At 39.7% G+C, this 19676-nt stretch overlaps 1 protein-coding gene across 11 annotated transcripts in view; it reads left to right on the top strand.

Annotated features, from left to right (window-relative positions):
- The window catches only part of MDN1 (midasin AAA ATPase 1), a 109214-nt gene that overhangs the window by 33528 nt on the left and 56010 nt on the right, over positions 1 to 19676 (top strand). For all 11 annotated transcript variants that reach the window (XR_014227773.1, XR_014227774.1, XM_082307862.1 and 8 more), the window contains 20 exons: positions 599 to 745; positions 1504 to 1645; positions 1765 to 1899; positions 1980 to 2118; positions 3105 to 3243; positions 3338 to 3468; positions 8104 to 8248; positions 9394 to 9523; positions 10079 to 10312; positions 11068 to 11265; positions 12729 to 12937; positions 13460 to 13582; positions 14606 to 14803; positions 14895 to 15002; positions 16083 to 16271; positions 17389 to 17478; positions 17591 to 17851; positions 17999 to 18269; positions 19017 to 19176; positions 19464 to 19580. Coding sequence is in view for 9 of the 11 variants with exons in the window: in XM_082307862.1 (XP_082163988.1) it covers positions 599 to 745; positions 1504 to 1645; positions 1765 to 1899; positions 1980 to 2118; positions 3105 to 3243; positions 3338 to 3468; positions 8104 to 8248; positions 9394 to 9523; positions 10079 to 10312; positions 11068 to 11265; positions 12729 to 12937; positions 13460 to 13582; positions 14606 to 14803; positions 14895 to 15002; positions 16083 to 16271; positions 17389 to 17478; positions 17591 to 17851; positions 17999 to 18269; positions 19017 to 19176; positions 19464 to 19580 (3266 nt within the window). In the remaining 2 variants the exon portion in view is untranslated. The remainder of the gene's footprint in view (positions 1 to 598; positions 746 to 1503; positions 1646 to 1764; positions 1900 to 1979; positions 2119 to 3104; positions 3244 to 3337; positions 3469 to 8103; positions 8249 to 9393; positions 9524 to 10078; positions 10313 to 11067; positions 11266 to 12728; positions 12938 to 13459; positions 13583 to 14605; positions 14804 to 14894; positions 15003 to 16082; positions 16272 to 17388; positions 17479 to 17590; positions 17852 to 17998; positions 18270 to 19016; positions 19177 to 19463; positions 19581 to 19676) is intronic.

A 19676-nucleotide genomic window follows, 5' to 3' on the forward strand; every position in this document is an offset into this window, starting at 1 on the left:
GCCTGGAGGTGTGTGAGAATCTGGGAGGGGACACAGCTGGGACAGCTGACCCCAACTGACCAAAAGGGTATTCCATACCATATGATCTCATGCTCAGCAATAAAAATTGGGGGAACAAGGAGGAAGAGGGGGATGTTCAGTGTTTTTTTTTTTCCCCAAATAACTGTTGCGCATGATGAAGCACTGATTTCCTGGAAATGGCTGAACACCTGCCTGCTGACGGGAAGCGGTGAATGAATTCCCAAGTTTGTTTTGTTTGTGCACACACCTTTTGCTTTACCTATGAAACTGTCTTTATCTCAACGCATGAGTTTTCTCACTTTTACCCTTCTGATTATCTCCCCCATCCCATCGTAGGGGGAGTGAGCAAGTGGCTGTTTGATGCTTAGCTGCCAACTGTGGTTAAAACACAACACGTTTTAAAGCTCTTGTCTTCATCCGGGCTGTCTCTTATGCTTTCTTTCAATGTTTATGAGTATGTGCTAATTTGTATGCTATGACACTATCCATAGTTCTTTGGATGTGTGTAGGGGAAGATATATAACATGAGGAATATCAAAGGAAAAAGTTCAAGCAATAGTATGTTCTCATATTTTAGGTTTTGTCCAGAGCCTTCAGAAATCGTTTTGTGGAACTTCATTTTGATGAGCTGCCAAGTGCTGAATTGGAAACCATCCTGCACAAGCGATGCAGTTTGCCACCTTCTTATTGCAGCAAGCTTGTCAAAGTCATGTTAGACCTGCAAGTATGAGTCTTCCTTCTTTTTGTAGAAGACATGCAAATCTATTACTTTGTGCTGAAATATAAGTTCCTGTGGCGGGGGAAACATTGCTAACTGGCAGATATTTTAAAAACCTAAACCATAATTGATGGAAGAGAACCCACCAAAGTACTTAGTTCGGTGGTTAAGATAGAGAATAGGGAAGGTGATGTCAGATTTAAGAGATAGCTAGCAGCAAAAAAAAATAATAACCAAAGGCCTTGGGATTTGATGTGTAGAATAATCCCTTGCTCTGGCTGTACTGTACAGTATTGGGATTTGTAGCTGTCTTTGGGTCATGCTAAATTCGGTATTATCTTTAAACAGTAATTTTGGATGCATTCTGACACTGCTGTAGTTAGCAGACATTTAACACTTAATATGTAGGTAAAACTATCTCATATTTAAAAGCAATTGCAGCAGCACAAACCAGAGCACGCTTCAAAGTGCTGACATAGGTTTTGGTGTAGAACCTAATCGTTTGCTTGGATTTTGTTTTATTCCAGGTACCTATTTTCTTTAGTATTTTTATTTATTATTGTCTATACTATTTTGTTCCTGGTACCTATCAAATACCTGCTTAAAGGTAATTTTGAGCTTGGGAGTCATATTTGTACTAGACTTTTTTTTTTTTAAGTACAGTTTGTTTGAAGAAGTGTCATATCAGAGAGCTCTGATTACCTTTGCTTTAAGTATTCAGACAGCTTCATGAAAAAATGGCTCATGTTTTGTTCTTACAACAGTCTTACCGCAGAGGTTCAACAGTGTTTGCGGGGAAGCATGGGTTCATTACCCTGCGGGATCTGTTTCGTTGGGCTGAAAGGTACAGATTGGCAGAACAGCTGGAGAAGGAGTATGACTGGCTTCAGCACTTAGCAAATGATGGTGAGCACTGCTACCTCGGGTTTTTACAGTGTCTATAGAATTACTTTCTAGTTCTTAAGTATAAATTTTTGTTGCTGATTAAACAGGTAGTAATTGCTTTCTCTGCCTCTGTTTTATAGGTTTTATGCTTCTGGCAGGCAGAGTCAGGAAACAGGAGGAGGTGGATGTTATTCAGAGTGTCCTTGAAAAACACTTCAAGAAAAAACTATATCCTGAGTCTCTCTTCTCAGTGGAAAGTGTCAGAAAGCTACTGGGTGAGTTTCCTAGAAGGACGACACTGGTAGTTCTCTAGACATGACTGAAGCTGATGGATTGATTGCTTTGTGTTGTACAGCTAAATCCTCCATGCAGATGTCAGTGATGGACAGAGATTTTAACCATATTGTCTGGACTCAAGGCATGAGGAGACTTGCAATTTTGGTGGGACGAGCCCTGGAGTTTGGTGAACCAGTACTGCTGGTGGGAGACACTGGGTAACCTTGCTTTTTATGATGCACTTTGTAGTGCTGCACCAGCCACTGAGTCAGATGCAAAATGATTGTGTGGGCTTCAGTGCTTCTTTGATCTGGGACATTTAAGCCTCTGTCATGGCAGACTTGCAACTGCTGTTTTTCACAGTTCCCTTTTGAGGAGAAGCAATTGCATCTCTTCCAGCACAAGTCTTTAATGGGATTATCTGCATTATTTATAACTGCATAGAAATTATATAGAAAATAGTAAAATTGAGGTGAGCTGACTTCTGTCCCCACCTTTCACAAGGTGCCCTGTAGAATCTTACTGTGCCTCACTGGAAAGGCTGCTTTTGGGGAATTGTGACATTTTTCTGCTTGAGAGCAAATTCGCTTTGCATGTTTTAAGAACTTGAATATAGCCTTGCTACTATTTCTTCCCCCCCCCGCCGCCCCACTGCCTCGTATGCTGTAAAGGAGGTTGTGGAAGTAGATGCTGTCTGCTCCTGTGCTGGTTATAAATTTGGAGAGTACATTTTTGTAGGAAAGAAGGGAAGAAAAATGCAAGAAAAGGGAGAAGTAAAATTATTTAGGTAATAAACGAGAACTCTAGGTACTCAGCAGCTTATTCCCTCAGACTTAGGCTTGGTCTAGACACGTAGCATCTCCAGTTTAGTGAAATGTTAGGCTAGTTGAGTACCTGTAGGGGCAGGCTGAAATAAATTCGACTTTGAACCTGCAGAAATCCATCAATGCAGATATTGATTTAAATGTACTTAAAGGCATCTTATGCAAGTCAGCAACAGTTGTTGTGCCAAAAATGGCTTTACTTTGCACACATTTCTTTCAAGAAAAGGAGCAGAAGGAAATTTGCATGCTGGGCCTTTGCCTCATAGCTCTTCAATGAAAGTATGAATCCTGTCCAAAGTGAGCTGTTTGGGGGTTTTTTGTGGGGTTTTTTGTTTTGGTTTGTTTTATTCTTCTTTTTCAATTAAATTACTTTGTTGCAGGTGTGGTAAAACTACCATTTGTCAGATCTTTGCTGCATTAACTAATCAGAAGCTATACTCAGTGAATTGCCACTTGCATATGGAGACTTCAGACTTCTTGGGAGGACTGCGACCAGTCAGACAGAGGTCAAAAGACCAGGTTTGTCTTGCATCAGTAGTAGTTTGATAGTGTGACCGTGGAAGCAAAAAGTAGCAATTATTAATGACTTTTCACTTCATTTTCCATTTCTTAGGAGGAATCTGATGGTTCTAGACTCTTTGAATGGTGTGATGGACCTCTTGTTTTAGCAATGAAAGAGGAGGGTTTTTTCCTCCTTGATGAGATTTCTTTAGCTGATGATTCTGTACTAGAGCGACTTAACAGGTATGTCTTAAATGTGTTAGTATTAAGTATCCTCAATGTGTCTATTCATTATACGAACACGAGCAGGGTAAATCTAGCTTCTTTTAGGCACATCTGTTTCCTGGCCTGGTTGAGCTGCCATCTTAATCATGTAGTTCTTGCTGAAAGACTGAATGACCCAAATAACTCTAGCCCTGTTCATGTTTCAACTTCTGTGCCAGTTTGCTCTGTTTTTCTAATTGTCATCCATCTGAGAAAGGTGCTAGTTTTAATCATAGTAATTCTTAGACAATTTTTGCTGTTTGAAATCCTAATTACAGCTAGAGGGAAAGATCGTAAGGTAAGACAAGATGAAACTGCCTTGTCTTGCATAAGTCTTGATGTCTTGACTTACCTGGAAAAATGAAAGGTACTTTGATTGAAAACCAGGTATGTATATGTTTGCTTGACATGTGTTAATACACCGATTATGTTGGTTTTGAATGCTTTGGTTAGTGCCATTAGTTTTCATTTGGCTTTATAGTACTGCTACAGACTGATCTGCACTCAAATTGCTGTATTTGTTTTATGGACAAAAATAGGATGATGAAAAGATTTGCATTATTGAATAGCTCATGTCCCTGGACGAAGAAATTAAGAACATAAACGCTAGTTTAGTTGAAACAGTTTATACAGTATCTAAAGACAGTTTACACCTTGAGTCAAGTTGGAAAACAAGTCTACAAGTAAAATCACAGAATCATAGAATACCAGGTTGGAAGGGACCTCAAGGATCATCTGGTCCAACCTTTCTTTGCAAAAGCATGGCCTAGACAAGATGGCCCAGCACCCTGTCCAGCCCAGTCTTAGAAGTGTCCAGTGTTGGGGAATCCACCGCTTCCCTGGGGAGATTATTCCAATGGCTGGTTGTTCTCATTGTGAAAAGTTTTCCTCTCATGTCCAATCGGAATCTCCCCAGGAGTGACTTGTACCCGTTTAGCCCTTGTCCTCACCATGTAACTCCATGTAAAAAGGGAGTCTCCATCTTCTTTGTTGCCACCCTTTAAATACTGAAACATGGTGATAACGTCTCCCCTAAGCCTTCCTTTCTGAAGGCTGAACAAACCCAGTTCTCTCAGCCTTTCCTCATATGGCAGGCTTCCCAGTCCTTTGATCATCTTCATGGCCCTTCTCTGGATCCTCTCCAGCCTGTACGCATCTTTTTTTATATAACGGGGACCAAAACTGTACACAGTATTCCAGATGTGGCCTGACAAGCACTGAGTAGAGTGGGATGATGACTTCTTTATCTCTGTTGGTGATGTCCTTGTTGATGCAACCCAGCATCCTGTTGGCTTTCTTTGCCACAGCAGCACACTGCACACTCATATTGAGCTTCCTGTCCACCAGGACCTCCAGGTCCCTTTCCACAGAGCTGCTCCACAGTCAGGTAGATCCCAGCCTGTGCTGCACTCCTGGATTGTGTTTTCCCAGGTGCAAGACCTTACGTTTGTCTTTTTTGAACTTCATAAGGTTCTTGTTAGACCACTTCCAGCCTATCTAGGTCTTCTTGCAGGGTGGCTCTCCCTTCCGAAGTGTCCACTTCCCCACTCAGTTTGGTATCATCAGCAAACTTCATCAGGGTACACTTTATCCCATCATCCATATCACTTACGAGGATATTGGCGTTGGGCCCAATATGAATCCTCTGGGGGACCCCGCTTGTGACAGGTTGCCAGTTTAAAAAGGAGCTATTTACCACCACCTTTTGGGTGCGCTCTGTTAGCCAGTTCCCCACTCACTGCATAGACCACTTATCTAGACTGTAACACATCAGTTTCTCTAGGAGGAGGCTGTGGGAAATGGTGTCGAAAGCCTTGGAGAAATCCAGGTAGACAGTGTCCACTGCTTGCCCCACGTCGACCAAATAGGTTATTTGTCATAGAAGGTGATCAGGTTTGTCAAGCGCGATTTGCCATTGGTGAATCCATGCTGGCTTTTCCCAACCACGTGCTTTATTTAACTTGTGATAGCCCCAAGGAGGGTTTGTTCCATAACTTTCCTAGGGACTGAAGGGCCTATAATTTCCTGGATCCTCCTTTAATCCCTTCTTGTAGATGAATGTAGATGTAGATTATGGAGAGCAGCCTCGCAATGATGTCAGCTAGCTCTCTTAAGACCTTTGGGTGGATATTGTCAGGGCCCATTGTTTTGTAGGGGTCAAGCTCCTGTAGTAGTTCAAATACCAACTCTTCCTTCACTGATGGTGGGTCTGTGTTTGCATCAACCTGAATTTTTGTTCCCAGGGCCTGGGGCCCATCACTGCTGGTAAAGATAAAAGTGAAGAAAATGTTGAGAACCTCTGCCTTTTCAGCATTGTTGGTGACTAATTCACCTCTCCTGTTTAACAGTGGGCCGATATTTTCCTTCTGTTTCTGCTTGTTGTTTATGTACCTGAAGAACCCTTTCTTGTAGTTTTTAACATCTCTGGCCAATTTCAATTCGAGCTGAGCTTTCACTTTTCTAACTGCATCTCCTCACGCCCTGGCAATGCCCTTGTAGTTCTCAACGGGTTTTTGTCTGCTCTTCCATCTCTGGTACACTTGTCTTTTGGTTTTGAGCAGACTCAGAAGCTCGCAGTTAAGCCAAGGGGGTCTCTTGCTCTGCCTACTTCCCTTACCTTTAAAGAGGATGAACTGTTTTTTTTCTTCCAGAGCATTCTTGAAAAACTCCCAGCACTCACTAGCTCCTTTATCCTCCATGGAAGCTTCCCACGGAATCCCGCCCAATTGAGCGCTGAGTGAGCTGAAGTTTGCTCTTCTGAAGTCTAAAACCTCTGTATTAGTACTAACCTTCAGTGTGCTCAGCAGGATTACAAACTCCACAATATTGTGATCACGGCAGCCAAGGCTATCCCTAACCAAGATATTACGATGCAGGTTTTCCTGGTTTGTGTGTAGCAAGTCCAGCAGTGCCTCATTCCAGGTTGGCACATCTAATGTTTGTATGAGGAAGCAGTCGTCTACGCATTCCAGGAACTTGATGGATGATATTTGAGGTGCTGTATTGTTCTTCCACCAAATGTCTGGGTAGTTGAAGTCACCCATAAGAACCAGGTTCTGTTGACCAGAAGCTTGCTTAAATGACCCAAATATTGCTTCGTTGACCTTATCTTGGTTTGGAGGTCGGTAGCAGGTGCCTACTGTAAGATCCTCCATGGAGATGACCCCTCTGATGTTGACCCAGAGGCATTTGATTGCGCTTCCACAATCGCTGTAGTTTCCTTCTATGCATTCAAGGTTCTCCTTAACATAGAGTGCAACTCCTCCGCCTCTTCTTCCTTGCCTGTCTTTATGAAACAGCCTATAGCCATCCATCATGATTCTCCGGTCATGTGAGTTTTCCCACCATGTTTCGGTTATTCCTATGATGGCATAACTTTCAAATCTCCAGTTTACCATCTGCAATATTAATATTTTCAGCCTGTCAATGAGCTCTTGAAAACAATACATCTTAACTAGATTTTGTTTCTGGTATTTGATATCTCCCTCTTTTTTTGTGTGTAAAAATCCATAAAATATAAATTTAATTTCATGATCCGCTTGCAGCGGTATCCCTCATTTTAGTCATCCCATTTAGAGCACAAGTCTTCTGAGGAGCAGCTGAGGGAGCTGGGGTTGTTTAGCCTGGAGAAAAGGAGGCTGAGGGGAGACCTTATTGCTCTCTACAACTACGTGAATGGAGGTTGTAGTGAGGTGGGGGTCGGTCTCTTCTCCCAAGTTGCAAGTGATAGGACAAGAGGAAATGACCTCAAGTTGCACCAGAGGAGGTTTAGATAGGCTATTAGGAAAAATTTATTCACCTGAAGGGTTGTCAAGCATTGGACCAGGCTGCCCAGGGAGGTGGTTGAGTCCCCATCCCTGGAGGTATTTCAAAGACAGGTAGATGTGGCGCTTAGGGACATGGTTTAGTGGTGGACTTGGCAGTGTTAGGTTTATGGTTGGACTCAATGATCTTAAAGGTCTTTTCCAACCTAAACAATTCTGTGATTACCCGTTATATTGAGATGATTAGTAGCTATTTTTTCCACCATATCCAAACCCTCTCTGTTACAAGCTTTTTTTTTTTTTTTTTTCTCATTGTATCAGTGCAACTATCATTCTTTCATAAAGTTTGGTTAACCTCTTTGTATTGACAGTGATACTAAACAATGTCTGTCTAAAGGGGTAACAGCTCAAGCTTTAGTGTACATTAAAGTATGCCTAATAAAACAAACAACAAAACACTCAGAAAACCAAAAATCTACTAGAATGCTTCTCAGATGTGTAGTCTGTCAGCTTGAAGACTGGTTCATTGTGCAGATTTCTTTATCTAGCTCCTATGAATATAAATTTTGCTATTGCTTTTGTAAAGAGAGAGCTGTGAGATGTATGCTTTTATCAGACAAGTGTTTTGACAGATCATTTGAACTGAACCTTATCAACAAGGTTTGGGTAGAGTTTCCTTCTGAAGAAAATCAGAAATATTCTCAGTTAGGGAGGATGAGCAGATCTTATTTTTTTAATACAAATTCTGGTGCAATGAAAGCTTAATCAGGCCAATTCATGTATTTTCATTTTTAAGTGGCCTCTTGAAGTGTGAAATGAAATTTAAATTAATTTTTTTTAACCTCTTTAGTGTTCTTGAAGCTGAAAAGACGTTGGTACTTGCGGAAAAAGGTGGTCAAGATGATGAAGATAATGAGGTAGAACTATTAGTTGCAGGAAAGAAATTTCGTATCCTTGCGACCATGAACCCAGGAGGTGACTTTGGGAAAAAGGAGGTAAATGTCCAAGCAGCTGGAAGTACAACATGCATCTTCTGGTCTTATTAGCTCTTATGTGATTGGAGGTCCAATGCAAAAATGCGTCATGCCAATTCTGGCATCCAGTGCTTCCTAATAAGCATCTGCCTCATTGCTCTAAAGGAGAGTTAGGATGTATCTGTTTTCCGTCACTTCTGTGTGCACATAAGTCAATACTCAGCAGAATGTCAAAGAACTTCAGGCTTCTAATTACTCTAGGTAGGCTTGATATGTGGAATACTTCAAGTACAGGAAATGTGGCTCGTGAAGCAAGTAAATCCAGCTCTAATGTGAGTCTGGAGTAACGTGAAGTTGCATAATAGATTATTCTCCCTAATACTGTTCAGAAAGTTGACAGTTAGAGGTCATCTTGTCATTCTCAGTGAACAGGAACATCACATCCCAAAAGACCTTTCTTATTAAATGAAAAAAATCTGTTTCTGAAGTTTGGCTCTAAGTAACTTAAGAGAGGTTATAAAAAAAACCAAAAAGCAAACAAACAAGAAAAAAGAAGAAAAACAAAAAAACCCACTTTTAAGCAGTGTTGGGAGCTAGGACTGAAAAAAAGCTATAAGCTTACCCAAAGGAAGATGGGTGCTCCATTTAAAGTGGTTTCTACAGTACGGAACAACTCATTGTAAAGCCACGTGTTTAAGGGGGATTTATTTCTGCATTGCATTTGTGCTAATAATTTTTGCTTGACAAATTCAGCCAGAGGAAGAGAGGAATTACAGAAACGAGTTGTAACTGAAGGCAAATTTCCACATGGTAGTTTGCCCCTTTAAGCAAAGGGAGATTACATAGCCATTGTCTGATATGTGATGTCCTAGAATGAAATGGAGCTTTGGTGCTTGCAAACCAGCTCAGTTTCTTCCCGTATTCTTTTGAACTTTCTCATTTATTAGCCATTTCCTGCATTGATTCCAGTACTAGAAATCTTAATATCCACGTTCTCTCGAAGATTTTTTGTTACAAAGTGGCCCTGTCAAAATTAGAAGGAAAGGTCTAGCTTGGTCACTTTATTGTATGCAAGTACTGTGGCTACAAGGCTATCAGTTAACTGCAACCTTAAGTAATGTGATGTAATGTAAATTGAATTGCTCTGTCATTGTGCTTGTTTGCAGCTTTCTCCCGCATTGCGCAACAGATTTACAGAAATATGGTGTCCACAAAGCAATGGCCGTGATGATTTGATACAGATTGTAAAACACAATCTTCATCCAGGGTTGTCTCTGGGTGGAATAAACCATCAAGGTGGGTATTTCCCTGTGTGTTGGTATTCAAATATTGTTAAGATAAAAATGAGTTTGGAGGCTGCTGAACTTTTTCCTCAGAATTTACACCGCTGTGTCCGTTTTTCTTGTAAGTACATCTCTCTCTGAGGACAGTTGTGAAATACTTTGGACTTTGTTCTTCCCTCATTGTGTATGTTATATGGCTAGCCAGAAGTAAGGTCAAGGCTGTATTTACTCCACCATCCAGGTTGTTGAATTATCCCCAGCCCTTCAGTGCCCAATCTTAGTTCCAATGTAAGGTGTTGAAAGAACTGGCACTTCATTTTCTGCCAGTTGCTTCACTGTTAATAACTTGATTCTGTCTTGTTACTTGAATTTAAAAGGCTCTGTAACGATGGCACAGGCACGGACTTATTCTTCAGTTATCCTGCCTGTCAGGATATAGAGTACCCATCCACGTTGCTCATGCATTACAGCTGTACCTACTTTAGTGATGCTTATTGTACAACAATGTAGTAGATGTGACCAATAAAATTATTTGAGAACTCCATTGACTTTTTTACTCTCTTTTCAGGGGCAGACATAGCAGAGCTCATGATGGACTTTGTTGAATGGCTGACTAATCAAGAGTTTGGTCGCCAGTGTATTCTCAGTGTGCGAGATGTCTTGTCGTGGGTTAACTTTATGAATGTCATGGTAGAGGATGAAGAGTCAAGTTCTGCCAAGGAATATAGCCTTCTTTACATTTCCCCAATGATGTCTTTTATACATGCTGCATGTTTGGTATACATTGATGGCATAGGATCAGGTAAGTCTTCAGTGCTCATTCGGTAGCAGAAAATATGAAGGTATATATTTGTATTAATATTTTTGAGTAGAATGCAAACAAAATGCTTTGGGGCAGCACAGAACTCTTCTGGGAGAGGTTTTCACTTCCATTTAACAATATCCTGTACTTCATATGCTTTTTTTGTTTCAGTAGCAAGAGTTTGAATAATGCAGCAAGCTTAAGTAAATTAGAGGTAGTAATAATAATATTACAAAGACCAGGACACAAATTAAGAAAATCTTGTGTTTTTTATTGAGTCTTCTGAGCTGATATGGTACTTAATTACATGACCACATATTCTTTCTGTCCCGCCCCACATGCCAACATCTGTGTGTGCTAGTCTGTATCATGTACATAGCTCAGAATGCATCGTTACGTGTTTGATCACTGGCCCAGCTGATAAATAGGAGATACGGGAGTGGGGGAGAAGTGAAAAGCCACAAGAAATGTAGGGAAAGAAGGCCTGAGGGGACTATGGCAAGGGATCAGGATGATAGTGATGACAGAAGAAAGGGGTTTGGAAATAAGATGTCCTTAATTCTGTTGCTCACAGAACAATTTGTCCATGGTAAATAGTACTGGAAGCACTGGCAAGCAAAAGCACTAACATGAAATATAAACCTGAAACAGAATACTGCACAAAAATGACATCTGTGAAGGAATTGAGTTTCTTAGTCATAAGATGAATGTGCCTAGTTGGGTTTGTGAAGCATGCTTAACTTTTCTAATTACAGGTACAACATCCTGCTCAGCTGATAAGGCTTTATTAGCTCGTGAAAAATGCCTGACATTCTTATGTGAGAAAATGAGTCAATTCCTTGAGCTGACTGATTATCAGAAGAATGAACTAAAGATTTATGACAGAACAAAGGAGAAAGAGTTTGTGTGGATGGACAACTTTATGGGAATCCACCCCTTTTTTATTCCAAGAGGCAAGAGACTTTGTGGGAGTGGGTGGACATTTATTCTGTGGGTTTTATTCCCAATAGTTCTGTTATTCACTAGATCTAAGTAGGATACCTGAGCCGTTACAGAACAATTTATAGTTTGTTCGCAAGCCTTAGAAAAATGCTTTTTCTGTCTCCAAGTGTGTTGAGTACAACTCGATCACATTTATTAAGAAGACAAGTCTGTTAAAAAGTCATCAAAGAAACCAATTAAAATTACTGGTTAATGGCCTAATTTTAGTAGACTTTTTTGGCATAACAAAGCTTCTTTAATTTTGAGTTGTAGTTTTCTGTCACTTTGCATGGTCAGAATGTCTGCAAACTTCCACTAATTAAAGCTCCAGCTCATCCTGGCCCTCGTGTAAAGCGTGGGAAAGAGGGGTCCTGGGTACAACGCTAAACAGAATGGAGACTAATGACCTGCCTTGCTGTAGCTTCTCAAGGATTCGCTGCAGTTTTTGAAAAATTATTTAGTCCCTGCATTTCAGTTTCACATGTGGCAAAAGAATGCAAAGGGAATTATCAGAATACTGCTTTCTGCCCTTAAAATACAGTGACGGGACTAAAAAGTGATGACTACGAGCTTTCTAGTTCACTGATTAGTTTTTAGTACATGGAACTATGGGTTCTTAATGCTATATTAATCATTCATCTTTGAACATTTTGATATTCATGGATTGTTAGTCATGCATAAAATTCTACAAGGTAATGCTTTTTTGTAAATTGCTTAGTTTCCCCTCTGCTAATTATATCACAAAAGGAAGGATCTCTTTCATACTAAACAGGTATCAGTATGTGTAAGATAAATTGGTGATTAATATCTTGAATACCTGAGCAATGCTGTATTACAGAATTTGGGGAGTGATGTCCTAGTGAGCTATACTGGCTAGAATTTGGCAAACAAGCTCTGCACTCTCTCTTCTTGCTGTAAGTCATAAAAACAGTAAAAAGAATACGTGCCAAGCAGCGCACTTTAATTAAGCACTCTTGCTTCACAGAACTGGTGGCGTATGGAATAGATTAATATGTTGTTCTATAACGTGACTGAATTGTATCCATCAATGCCACATTTTCAAAAGCTGATTCTGAGTTTTAGATCCACATGTCTGAAGCACAAGGACAGATTTATGATTTTTCAGTGATAGATCTCTAGTTTGGGTCAGGAACCAGGAAGTGTTGAAGTTTCCTGCAAATTACATCGTATATTCATGTGCTTTTTGCAAAAGTCAACATAAATATGTGGAGATGGGCTGAGACACAGCTGTGGGTCAAACAGAAGGTGTGTGTGCCTGATCTCTGAGAATGGGATACAAGCTTGATCTCCCTTCCTTGCTGTAATGAGATCAGCAATTAACAGAGAATGATCTTATTCAGAAGCACACTGTCAGCAGCTCCAGCATAAACATTCTGGTTTAATTGTTTTCTGGTTTACCTTTCCTTTGTTTTAGGCCCTGTTCTCCAGAGGAACAGCATTACAGATTATGCTTTGAATGCTGGGACTACAGCGGTGAATGCGCAAAGACTGTTAAGAGCCCTACAACTTAACAAGCCTATTTTGTTGGAGGGGTCACCAGGAGTGGGCAAGACCAGTCTGGTTGCTGCCCTGGCAAAAGCCTCGGGAAACTGCCTTGTTCGAATCAACCTGTCTGAGCAAACGGTAGAATAAAATATCATCTTTGTGACTTAGTGTTTATGGCAGGGGGGAGGTTTTGTTTAACTCAAAAAGTGTAGTTCTTTTTAACTTTGGCACTGAGTCTGAAATGTCAATTTTTCCTTCTTGGTCTCAAGATAAAACTAAATGGGACAGGGGAACCAGAAAGAGCAGTGAGCTTCTGTGAGCAAATGCCAATTCCCAGATTTTTCTGTTCTTTTCAAGTGACCACATTTATCTTTGTCTACTGCGTTTTTCTTGGCTTCTGTAAAGTTACTTGAAAACAGCTCTAAGGCTTTTTAACTTTTCTGTTCCAATTTAATTTTTTGTTGCTAAATATAGTAGCTGGTCACTGGAGTCCTATCGTGGAAAAGCTGTTAGCATCTTGCAGTTACTGCAATTTTTTAAATACCTACATTTTAGCTCTATTTAAAGGGGAGGGAGAAGATGTGAAGTAAAGTTAACAAAGGTTGTTTATGAACTTTTGTGGAGTTTTGTAATTCCCTGCCCCCATTCTCTTCTCCCAAGGATGTGACAGACTTGTTTGGAACAGACTTGCCTGTTGAAGGTGGGAAGGGAGGAGAATTTGCCTGGCGTGATGGACCACTACTAGCAGCATTAAAGGCTGGACACTGGATTGTATTAGATGAGGTAAATTCAAGTTTGGGACTCAAATTGGAATGTTCTGGAAGAGCAAAGGTGATGATTTGGCATGTAGGATAAACACCTTCGAGGCTTGATGACTGAAACAAATTTTGCTTACTCTTACTTATGTGCATCTAGTGCCACATTGAAAGTGATTGTTCTACTTAAGAGAAAATTAATCTCGCTCTACTAAGTCCCTCTGCCCATTAGCCCTCCACAGAGGGAGTGTAAAAGACCAGTTTTGTCTAGACCTCTTTTAGACAAGAGAACAAGGATTGAATCCCAGCCTAAATTACTGCAGAAAACTAAGGATAGATGTGATTTATGTTTGAAAGTTTTTTGGGAAGAGTGTCAAGAAGTTTTGGTACATATGCTCTTACACAGATACAATTTCACTGAAATAGAAGGTGTTTTGCTGGGACTAATACACTGTGTTGGGTACTGATTTAATTGAGATGAAGAGTTCCATTTTGCCAGTATAAGCTATCCTGCCACCACAGGTTTGTTCGTGTACCACATAGCAAACGCTTTCAAGCATATGCATGCACAGAGCTCACTTCTTGGCAACGTGCATTCTGATTATTGCAGAGTGCAAAATCTTAAATTCTTTAGCTGTTTGTATACCTTTTTTTCCTATTGTGAAGAATACCACTTTAAACAACCATGATATTTAAGTAACCCAGACTGCCTTCATTTAAAAAACAAGCAAACAAACAAAACATTCTGTCACAAATATATGAACATAAGTTCAGAAGAAATGTCTTGAACATGCGTATTTTACAATGGAGAATTGTTTTCTTATCATGGTGAAAACACAGTACAAATAGCAAGTGCACATAAGGAAAAGTGTTAGTTATGGTTTTGTTGCTCCAGTGTAATAACAGTCTAGCTGGAGGTAATAACATATGACAGTGCTAGAACAGCAAGGAAACTGAATTTTACCTTCTGTGTATCCCAGACTGTTAAACTAGAGATTATGCAAACGTAATTTGTGGAGCATTAATATTGTATCCTTATTTCTTTCCTCAGTTGAATCTGGCTTCTCAGTCTGTATTAGAGGGGCTAAACGCATGCTTTGACCACAGAGCAGAGATTTATGTTCCAGAATTGGGAATGAATTTTCACGTACAGCACAAGAAGACTAAGATTTTTGGATGTCAGAATCCGTACAGACAAGGAGGTGGAAGAAAGGGTCTGCCCAAGTCCTTTCTTAATAGATTTACACAGGCAAGCATATTTGTTTGGTTTGTACTATGTCATGATCCTGTCTTGTAGTTTTCCAACTATATCAACACTCGGCATGCTTTTGGTTTTACAGGTGTATGTTGATCCACTGTCAGCAGAAGATATGGAGTTTATTGGAAATACGCTGTTTCCTGCTATTGATAAAAGTATTATTGCTAAAATGGTTGCTTTCAATAACAAGGTAAATATATATTTTAATTTCTTTTGTGTAGAAGTACGCAGAATGCATAAAAAAATTAAATCTAATGTTACATGTCCAAGCATTTTTATAGAGAAGTGCGTGGGTAAACAAGAGGAATGGAAGTATATGCAGAAGAAAGTAAAGAACACCACTAAAACTCACCTGAATTCTTGTACCGCTACAAACAGATATTTGCTTGATAACTGAAGAGGCATTATTTTTCATGGAAGATAAAATGTGTATAAAAGTCTTTGTTCTACAAAAGGTGGAAACAATTATGGTTTGGTAGCTTGGTGAAGTGAGTTGAGAAAATAATGGTTTTCCACACATATGGATTATTCTTGAAGCACAGACAAAATGAGCTATATCTTAACAAGAACTGAAATGTGTATTTCTGTTTCTGCTCTGAATTTTTAATCTGCTCTTTATTATGGGATGTTGTGAGTGAAAGCAGTATCTGACCTTCACAGAAGCTTGTAAGGATATGTGGAATTCTGGAACACTGAGACACCAATAAAAGGAAAATCTTTCCTGATACAATTTGTCTATGGCAAAGGATTCTGAGATGCTTGGATCTAAAATTTTGCTAATACATAAAAGGTTTTCAACACACATTAATTGCAAGGCATCAACTTAATAGCTGTTTTGTGGCTTAGATGCTGCCATTTTGCGCAAAGTGCAGGATATAAAATTCACAGTAGGAATTTTATTTATGGTCATGCTTCTGAAATTGTGTTCAATCTTCATGTCATGAAACAAAAGTGTAGTAATATTAAGAGAAACTAGTATTCTGTGGCCTTGTGTAAAATGTTTTGTGGCAGCATCTTACTGAATACTTAGAGTGCAAGAGTAAAAAGGAAAATTGAGCTGAGTGTTAGAGAATTAGTGGAGGACAGACAAACTAAATCAAGCTTTAGTTCCTGACATCTTCGGAAAAGTGAATACAGGTTGCTTTTTCTATTGTCCACTGTCTTGTAGGCAGTGCCAAAGGCAGAAGTTCAGTTGAATTTTTTTGAAAATATTTGAAGACCAGCACATGGGTGGAATAAAAGATTTTTTTTTAATTGCTACTTTTTCCAGATTGACAAAGAAGTAATGGCTGAAAAAAAGTGGGGACAGAAGGGAGGACCCTGGGAGTTCAACTTACGTGATCTTTTCCGCTGGTGCCAGCTTATGCTTGTTGACCAGTCACCAGGATGTTATGATCCAGGCCAGCATGTATTTTTGGTGTATGGAGAAAGAATGAGAACGAGGGAAGACAAAGAAAAGGTGAGCTGTGTGTTCTCCTTCCTTGCCCTTCAGATTGTCGGGAAGTATTTCTAGAAGTACAAGTGTAAATTTGAAGATGCCTTGCAATTCATTCATAGACATTACCTCTTACAAAAGAAATAAGTTTGTTTGGGGTTTTGAGGTTTAACATATGTACCTGCTCCCCTTATCATTTAAAATATCAATTTAATTACCTACTAGTGTAAAAGCAGAAAGCTGGTGTAAATGAAGGCACATAGAATAATAAAGGACTTAGAGCAAAACACAAGATATTCTTGTGTGATTCTGTATTAAATAACGGCATTCTCATAGAAGCGGCATGGATTGCATGCGTATTTGTGAGGAAAGAGAAGATAGGGAGCAGAGAAGAGAAATAGCGCTGAGATATGGAGAGATTCTTAAAGTTATGGTTAAAAAGCATTTGTGTCAGTACAGTAAGTAAAATTAATGTCCTGTAAGTCTGCCCTTCACTGCCAGCATTTTTAAATTGTTCTGGCTTGGATTTGTTTTATTGACTTTTATTTATCTGTCACTTCTTTTACCTGCCTGTCAAATTGCTCCCCTCATTCTGTTAAACTTGCTGCTTAAGGTTCCTCTAATAAAACATACTCACTGCAGTTGTTATTCCACCATTGCCACCTACTTATTCCTCTCTTGCCTAGAAATCCCTTGCTTTTGTTTAATTTCACAACATTTAAATGGTGTTAAACTAAAAGTCAATCAGATTGTAAGACTGAAGTTACTGACTGTACATGACTAAATATTTTTCTCATGGGTTTACTTTCCCCTTCCTGTAGTATTATTATATTTTTGTGTGTTATCAAAGAGCTTATTTATGGAGCGACTTCTTTCCCAGTATTTTGTTAAAGAGAAACATTACCTACAGTATTTCAAGTCATGGGAAGGCATGGTTAATGAAGGGCTTGCTGTGGGCAGCTCATACTCACTTTAATTGCTTGCTGCACTTTGAATGAAATGATGCTTCTGATTAAACTGTGTTAGTTATTATCACGTGGCTGTGGAGCTGAGAGGGAAGGCTACTTTAGACGTAAATCTTTAGAACAATGGATAACTTAAGACTGATGAGTCACTTTTTTTGCTCTGTCAACTGTTTTAGGTTATATCTATATTTAGAGACATTTTTGGCCAGGAGGCTGATGTGTATACAGGAACCAGAGAGTTTCACATCACTCCATATAATGTTCAGGTAAGCTGTTGGCAAGAGGTTTTGTGAGTGGAGAGAGAAAAAAGCAACTTGCACAGCTGAGCACCCATTTGCCTCTTTGAGTACTCACCCACGTGTCTCTCATCCCTTCCAGATCGGTTATTCAGTTCTTTCTCGTGGCAACTATATTCCTCGTCCTGGCAGAAGTCTCTCACTACTGCATCATTCACTGCAGTCCCTCGAGTCTATAATGAAATGTGTGCACATGAGCTGGATGGTAATCCTGGTGGGGCCGGCAGCTGTCGGCAAAACCAGTCTTGTTGAGCTGCTGGCCCATCTGACTGGCCATCGACTAAAAATCATGGCAATGAACAGTGCGATGGATACAACTGAACTCCTGGGTGGATTTGAACAGGTAAATACTGTTTTGGTAATATGGCAATATTTCTTCGTCCTACCTAACAGTGGCCAGTCTACTGTGATCTTAGTGTTTAAGCCCCAAATGGAGCCTTAGGCACCACAGTCTTCTGGATGAACTAACTCCATAATGGCATGTTTTCAGGTTGATATCAATAGGCCATGGCAGCACCTGCTGGAAAAAGTGGAGAATGCTGTGAGCACACTAGTAAGGGACAGTCTTCTCCTGACAGAAATTTGTGCAGATGATGCTGAACTTGTACTGCGTGCTTGGAGCAATTTCATCCTGAATTACAAACCCAAATCTCTGGGTGAAGGAGGTAGAAGTGTTACAGCTGAATTAGTGAGCAAACTGGAGGGAATACTTGTACTTACCCAGCGACTAAACAACAAAATAAATTCTTACTCAAAGGCAGGTATGTATGGCGGGTGATTTGAAGTAAGACTATATGTTCCTCTGAAGAAAATAATAGAAATATATAAATCTGCAGTGACAGCTTGAGAAAACCAGGGGGATGTTTTGTAGGCTTTTTTTGTAGTCAATACTGTTGCTTCATACTACTTATGTAACAGCCTAGCTTCTGAAAAAGTTACATTGGTGATGGTTCTTGAGGTTTATTTCTTGTGTAGTTACACCTGGTAACGATCAGTAGTCCACACTCAAATTCTCCTGTACTGAGCTACTCAACATATGATGCAATACAGCTCTTATCTTGTATTCCTAAGAAAGGGAATGTAGATATTCTATTCTCGCATTTGTTCTCTGAAGCATTGATCAGCTGAGCTTTACAAATGTCAGCAGAATAATGTATGGGTTGTTTTTTCTTGTTGTTTTTTTTTTTTTTTTTAATAATCATTGTCTAAAATATGGCATTAATATCCATCAGATTTCATCTAATGGGGGAGAAGGGATGGAGAAAAGTGTCTGTTTAGGGATAAAAGTGTCAGTCTAGTTAATGTTTCTCTGTGCTTGTAAACCCACTGTGTTCTCATGGATTTTGCCCATGGGAGGCTACTTGAAGAGTTGGAGCTTCTGCTGTTATGTTCCCCTAACAAGTAGGAAACAAATATGTTTATTAACAAAATAACTACTATTTTTCTTGAATGGAACAGGAAGCTGCCTCAGTAATGTAAGTCTTGATGTAAGATATACTTCCTTTCAGAGTTTGCTCACCTGGTAGAAGAGTTCCGGCGTTTCAAGCTGCAGCAGGCCCAGGCTGCTGACCGTAACAGTCATGGCACTTTTGAGTGGGTGGATGGGATGTTGGTTCAGGCCCTGCAGTCTGGAGACTGGCTGTTGATGGACAATGTTAACTTCTGCAAGTAAGAGATTTTAGTGGCCTTGTTTCACTGGGTAAATCCCTTGACCTCCCTAATTGACTTTGCCTCTTACTGTCTCGTTCACAACTGAACGTTTTGCATTTTATAACAATACATCGGAGCAGTAACTTATATTTTCTGGAAGAGTGTCTTCCTTCTTAGGCAGCTTAGCAGTTGATAGTTTTCCTGTTACCTTATAATGTAGTTAGGTGTTTGGCATTTTGATTTCAGATCAGAAAAGGATCAAATTGTTACCTTTTTATAACCATATAAATTTCTTTTGAATATAGCCCTTCTGTGCTGGACCGCTTGAATGCTTTACTTGAACCAGGAGGCGTTCTTACCATGAGTGAGAGAGGTGTGATAGATGGCACAATTCCTACAATAGCTCCTCATCCAAACTTCAGGTGCATTGCTTTTTCTGCCTTTTTTTTTTTTTGCCTCCCCTACCCCCAACCAAATAGCAGGTGTAAAAAAAAAAAAAAAAAAAAAAAAAAAAAAAG

This window comes from Platalea leucorodia (assembly GCF_965183815.1).
Source record: "Platalea leucorodia genome assembly, chromosome: 3".
Lineage (NCBI taxonomy): Eukaryota > Metazoa > Chordata > Aves > Pelecaniformes > Threskiornithidae > Platalea > Platalea leucorodia.